General features: G+C 34.3%; 1 protein-coding gene across 5 annotated transcripts in view; it reads left to right on the forward strand.

Annotated features, from left to right (window-relative positions):
* ABCD2 (ATP binding cassette subfamily D member 2) overlaps positions 1 to 4,885 on the forward strand; it is a 94,185-nt gene extending 89,300 nt beyond the window's left edge. For all 5 annotated transcript variants that reach the window (XM_088836692.1, XM_055395229.2, XM_088836693.1 and 2 more), the window contains one exon: positions 4,577 to 4,885. In XM_088836692.1, the coding sequence (XP_088692818.1) occupies positions 4,577 to 4,796 (220 nt within the window). In that variant the 3' untranslated portion in view covers positions 4,797 to 4,885. The remainder of the gene's footprint in view (positions 1 to 4,576) is intronic.
* The last annotated feature ends 2,144 nt before the right edge of the window (positions 4,886 to 7,029 follow it).

Below are 7,029 nucleotides of genomic sequence, written 5' to 3' on the forward strand. Positions count from 1 at the left end.
TTATTTTCTTGGGCTCCAAATCACTGCAGACGGTAACTGCAACCATGAAATTAAAAGACCTTTGTTCCTTGGAAGAAAAGCTATTACAAACCTAGACAGTATATTAGAAGTAGAGACATCACTTTGCTAACAAAGGTCCATCTAGTCAAAGCTCTGTTTTTTCCAGTAGTCATGTATGGATGTGAGAGTTGGACCATATAGAAGCCTGAGCACTGAAGAATTGATGCTTTGAATCATGGTGCTGGAGAATATTCTCGAGATTCCCTTAGGCTACAAAATGATCAAACCAGTCAATCCTGAAGAAAATCAACCCTGAATATTCACTGGAAGGACTGAGGCTGAAACTGAAATTCTAATATTTTGTTCACCTGATGCGAAGAACCAACTCATTAGAAAAGACCCTGATGCTGGGAAAGATTGAAGGCAGGAGGAGAAGGGGACCACAAAGGATGAGATGGTTGGATAGCATCACTGGCTCAATGGTCATGGGTTTAAGCAAACTCTGAAGATAGTGAAGGACAGTGAAGCCTGGTACAGTGCAGTCCATGGAGTTGCAAAGAGTTGGACACAACTTAGAGACTGAACAACAACAACGTCAACCCCAGAAACCACTCATCTTTAATGTGTCCACGGTTTTTCCTTTCCCAGAATATCGTGTACCTGGAACCATACAGTATGTAGCCTTTTCAGATTGGTTTCTTTAACTTAGTGATAATCATTTATTTCCTCCTTGTCTTTTCACAGCTTGATACCTCATTTCTTTTTAGCGTTAAATAATATTTCATTGTTTCAATGTACACAGTTTGTTTATCCATTCACCTACTGAAGATAGGCTTGGTTGTCTCCAAGTGTTAGCCATTATGAATAAAGATGTTATAAACATTCATATGCAGGTTTTTGTGTGGACATGTGTTTTCTCAAGTCCTTTAAGTAAATATCAAGAAGTGAAGTTACTGGATTGTACTGGTAAGAGTATGTTTAGTTTTGTTAGAAGCTACAAAACTGTATTCCAAAACAGCTATACCATTTTTCATTTCCACTAGCAATAAAAGCCCCTGGAGAAGGAAATGGCAACCCACTCCAGTATTCTTGCCTGGAGAATCCCATGGACAATGGAACCTAGCAGGCTACAGTCCATGGGTTTGCCAGAGTTGGACACAACTTAGCAACTAAACCACCAAAAAACAATGAAAGAGAGTTCCTGTTGGTCCACAGCTTTATCAGCTTTTGAAGATGTCAGTGTTCCGGATTTTGGCCATTTCAAACAGGTGTGTAGTAGACAAATTTTTAAATAAATAATAAAATCTAATTTCATACTTTCTAACCAAAACACAAACAAACATATTTTTAATTGTAGCTACCCATAGTGTATCTCCCTATAAACTAATAATCATGTTAGTTCTGATTTATGAGCTAGTTTAGTCATTTTAGGTTATAGAAATCTATCATTTCTGATTATCCTTTCTTCCTACATGAAATTCTTATTTTCCCTGAAAAGATTCCAGAAGAGGAAAAATATGTATTATATTTTCCTCCATACGACAAATGGGTAATTGTTGAATATAAAGAATAAAATCAATACTGTATCTGAAGACATCAAAAATTATAAAAGCTTATTAAATTATATGATTCCTGAATAGAATTATAATTTTATAATTACCACTATCCAATGCTTTATCTTGTTTGTACAGAAAATCTGCAGATTATTTCCAATAAACTTCTGTTAAAATAGTTTTATTTTAAATTCTTCTGATAAAATAAACCCTGAAATAGTATTTTAGCATATAATATAGAACATAGGTCATGAAACACCAATATAGTTTCTTCCCCCATGTAGAAACCAAATAATGTTGTAGGACTTGAATGATGAGCCAAACCTTCAATATACACTGAAAGTGGAAGTTGCTCAAGATCTGAACTACTGCATTCTGAAATTGCTCCTGGTTGAAGATTCATGGTTAGGAAAGTCCAAGAGAAGTTGACAATGAAATAAACAAATTATATTCTTTTCCTATTAATTCTCTTTCCTGTATCACCATCCTTCTTTTGTTTTTCCATTACTTTTGTTTTCTGGTGGTGGTGGTTTCGTCGCTAAGTCGTGTCCGACTCTTGCGATCCCACGGACTGTAGCCTGTTAGGCTCCTCTGTCCATGGGATTCTCCAGGCAAGAAGAGTGGAGTGGGTTGCAATTTCCTTCTCCAACTTTTGTTTTAGCTCTCATATTTTAATAGCAATGTTGTCATTTAAAAAAATTTTCCCTTGATGTAGGAACACATTGTTTTAAATTTTATTTTTGCAAGGTCCCACCTGTTGGGAGGTCAAATTTTTGGAAAAGTTGAAACCCTAAAGATATACTCAAAAGTATATGGAAAAGATTAATATCTTTCATATGATATCAAACATACGAACGTCAGTCTTCAGCTTAAGAGTGATATTTACCCTTTTGGACATAATTTAATTTAGTTTAGTTTCCCCATCTTAATGGTAAAACCATCCAATCAAAACGTAATGAAACCCAAATTTCTATCAATTGATAAATAGATAAAATGTATAGTACCATACAATGGAATATTATTCAGCCATATAAATGAAGTACTAATACTACAATTAGATGAACTTTTAGATCATTTGTTGGGTGGAAGAAGTCAGTAATAAAAAGCCATTTTGTATGAGTCTGTATGTATGAAATATCCAGAATAGACAAATCTGCAGAGAGGAGCTTGGTAGTAGGCAGGGACTGAGCTGAAGAAGAAATGGAGATGGACTGCTAATGGGTATGAGGTTTCTTTTGGGAATGAAGAAAATGTTCTGGACTTGGATAGTGCTGATGGTTGTATGAGGGTGTGACTATACCAAAAATCACTGAATTTTGCATTCTAAAAGAATGAATTTATAATATATAAATCATATTTCAATGTTAGAAAGGAGGCTAAAGTGATCTGATATATCCACACTGATCATAGTAACTAATAACAATGAGCACTTAAAAGAAATTAAGAAGTGAGAAAACCTGTAAGGTAAAGGCATAAAAACTGAGGACACATAAGAACATGTGTCATTTCAGCATAGTGACAAGATGCAGTGGCCCAGCCATGTGAGGCCAGAATGCCAGGACTACCTTCTTTAAACATACACCCCGCAATTCCCAAAGATTGGTAACCTTAACTTTCACTTAGGAAAAGGTTGTTTACCTCCTGTCTCATCAGTAAAATCATCTATATGCCTCTCTGAAATTCCTAGTTATGAACTTGAACCATGAGAAAAAGAGAGCAAATTATATGAAAGCATGAAACTGGCTTTAGAGGATTTCTATAGGTTCATTTTTAAAAAACATTTTAAAACTTTGACTTTCAAGAAAATTTTCTTATGTTGACTAACTCATTCCCAAAGGATAGTGTATTTCCTTTATTTTTCTTAGTTATTTTCTTAATAACCTTTAAAATTTTTACTTTCTTGCCTCAGCTTCCTGTTCTTATTCCCATTCTAATTCAGTTCAGTTCAGTTCAGTCACTCAGTCATGTCCGACTCTTTGTGACCCCATGGACTGCAGCACGACAGGCTTCCCTGTCCATCACCACGTCCCAGAGTTTACTCAAACTCATGTCCATCAAGTTGGTGATGCCATCCAATCTTCTCATCCACTGTTGTTCCCTCCTCCTCCCACTTCAATCTTTCCCAGCATCAGGGTCTTTTCCAATGAGTCCGTTCTTCTCATCAGGTGGCCAAAGGATTGGAGTTTCAGCTTCAGTATCAGTCCTTCCAATGAATATTTGGGCCTGATTTCTTTTAGGATGGAATGGTTTGATCTCCCTGCAGTCCAGGGTACTCTCAAGAGTCTTCTCCAGCACTGCAGTTCAAAAGCATCAAGTCTTCGGCACTCAGCTTTCTTTATAGTGCAACTCTCTTTGTAGTCCAACTCTCATATCCATACATGACTACTGGAAAAACCATAGCTTTGACTAGATGGACCTTTGTTGGCAAAGTAATGTCTCTGCTTTTTAATACACTGTCTAGGTTGGTGATAACTTTTCTTCCAAGGGGCAAGCATCTTTTAATATCATGGCTGCAGTCACCATCTGCAGTGATTTTGGAGCCCCCTGAAATAAAGTCTCACTGTTTGCATTGTTTCCCCGTCTATTTGCCATAAAGTGATGGGACCAGACATCATGATCTTAGTTTTCTGAATGTTGAGTTGTAAGCCAACTTTTTCACTCTCCTCTTTCACTTTCATCAAAAGGCTCTTTAGTTCTTCTTCACTAAGTATTCTTATATTTATTCAGGAGCTATACTAGGCTATGAATATAAATAAATGTAATAGTATGTCTTCCTTTGCAATTCACATATATTCAGAATATAAAATAAATCTAATACAAACAATAGAATTTCCTAGAGACTAATGATTTTGGGAGTGAAAACAATCACAATATTTTACCTCTTGAGGGATTCTTGAAAATCAAAGTAAAATAGACACCTTACTTAAAATTTGCCTTTGAGTATCAATTAGAATGATAAATCTGTAAGTAAAATGGCTTTTTGTAATTATCGCTAATAATATGATTTCATTTTGATTATGCAGGAAATACCACACTCATTTATTACAGTTTGATGGTGAAGGAGGTTGGCGCTTTGAACAACTGGATAGTGCTATTCGTTTAACACTAAGTGAAGAAAAACAAAAGCTGGAATCTCAGCTAGCTGGAATTCCCAAAATGCAGCAGAGACTCAATGAACTATGTAAAATTTTGGGAGAAGACTCAGTGCTGAAAACAATAAAAAATGAAGATGAAACATCCTAATTTAGTCTGATATGTTTTAAATGTTCATTTTTAGTTAAAGGCTCAGAGACATGGTTACAGTTCATGCATTGTGTTAAGCTAAGCACGGAAGAAAGGTAGCAAGAAATGTTTTATAAGATTTTAGGATCAAGGAAATATATGAGCTGACTTTTCAGAAGAAAATAAATGCATTATGTAAGACTGGCCATTATGACTTATACTAATTCCTAATGAAAGACTAATTCACATGTAAAACAGGATTTTCTAGGTGAGTTAGCAAATTTGCTATGTGTATGTGATGTGTCTGAAATTCTTGACAAACATGAGACCTATCTTGAGGATGGACAACTTAAGAACAATGTTTGGGTTGAAACCATGTGCATAAAATTAGAAGTTTGAGTGACATTTTTGTCCATTTATGGTTGTTAGATTTAACAGCTAGAATTGATAGTGGTCAGCTAAACCTGTATACACGATAGTTTGATCGATTTCAACATGAAAAAATTCTTTTAATGACGGTGGTTGAATGAAAGAAGCATGGCTACGCTTCTTTTATATGTAAAAATATTTTATTTTTAATTTTAAATTTTGAGCATCCCAATGTGGGCACGTAACAAGTTCATTTTAATGAGAATCTTACATATTTGTTAGTAAACTTTTTCATTTTAAAAAGAGAACTGCCAATATAGAAAAGGAGTATCCAAACAATGTTTGTCTCAGCCTATTATTTTACTTGAAAGGATTATTTATTGCAAATTCTGCCCAGAAATACTTAGCTTGGTTTTATGTTCAAAGGAGTCCACCACACTTTAAAAATAGCAGTGCTGTAAGAATAGATTTTCAAAATCAGAGTAATAATATACACTGAAATAGTACTTTATAATTTGCAATTTATAATAATATAATTTACAATCCTCATTTACATCATTTCATTTTAATCCTTATGGCAAACTTTTGAGGCAGATATTATTTTTCCTAGTTTGCTTTTGGGAAAATTGACACTCATATTTTCCCTAATCATGCAAATTTGTTTAAGGGCAAATCCCAGGCTCAAATAAAGTTTTCCTGTTTCCCTCATTCAGTGCTATTTTCACTATTATCCTTGAAATTCAACTGGGCTGTAATAGCAATAAAAGATGAGATGTTGTAAAGAGAATAAATTTAGTAATGCTAGTATTGTCATTATTTGATTATTGTCTATAAGATATGGAAATTAAGTATAAAATGGAAAGGTCATTGGTCTGTGGCTTAAAATGGGGCAGAAATATTAGAAAAATCTTTCAACCACTGTGCACTCTTACTCAATATTAATGTACCCCTACACCCAGCATTCAAAAGGGGAGCTATTATGTCAATTTAATATTTATTGAACATAATGAGAAATAAATGGAATAGTCTTATGAGATAAATCTTACATATTCGATTGCCCTGGAATTAGTATGAAAGCCAGGACTAGCATTTTAATCTCCTACTGCCTGTGTGGCCATTGATAGGCCAGGAAAAATGGAAATACTCAGTTATTAGTGGTTTAAGATTTTATTTGCTTACTTAGACACAGCCATAATAGACGCTAAGTCAGTGACTCTCAGTTGACTTTTTCAACTGGTAAAAGTTGACTTTTTCAACTGGTAGAAGACCTGGATGTCATTCATGATGCCTGTAATGGAACACCATAACATTTCACATTTTCAATTTTTTGACACTGACATTTTTAATTATCAATAAATGTAACCACATTACTTGAAAGAATGTAATATAAAAATCAAAACCATTACATCTAAGTTTTTCTGTTAGTATCATTAACTGCTCATTTATTCATTTGCCACTTACTACTACTTACTATTAGAAAAGTGAGGCAGGCGTCAAAGGTTTTATTAAAAATGCATGGAACTAAAACTTGAGAACTGTTATTCATTTATCTAAATTATGCATTAGTAGTTATCCAGTTTATACCACTGTAGGGAAAAGTCTAGGGCAGTTATCTGAAGTTAATTTTTAAAGGTAGAAGAAGAAAATGAAAAGTTCTCATTTGAAACGTGCATAATTTTTATGCCTTAATTTTCTTAATTTGAAAATAAAACATTTAGGGAAAATATATATTGTGTTTGCAACTTTGAAAAAAATGCCAAAGCAAATATTAGATTTTTAATTAGCCCTTATTTAATATATCCTCTGATTCATGGGGTCGCAGAGTCGGAAACGACTGAACGACTGAACTGACTGACTGACTGACCAACTGGCTGAAGTGAAGAAC

Source organism: Moschus berezovskii, chromosome 6 (assembly GCF_049115385.1).
Source record: "Moschus berezovskii isolate FMDL1 chromosome 6, NW_MosBer_1.0, whole genome shotgun sequence".
Classification (NCBI taxonomy): Eukaryota; Metazoa; Chordata; class Mammalia; order Artiodactyla; family Moschidae; genus Moschus; species Moschus berezovskii.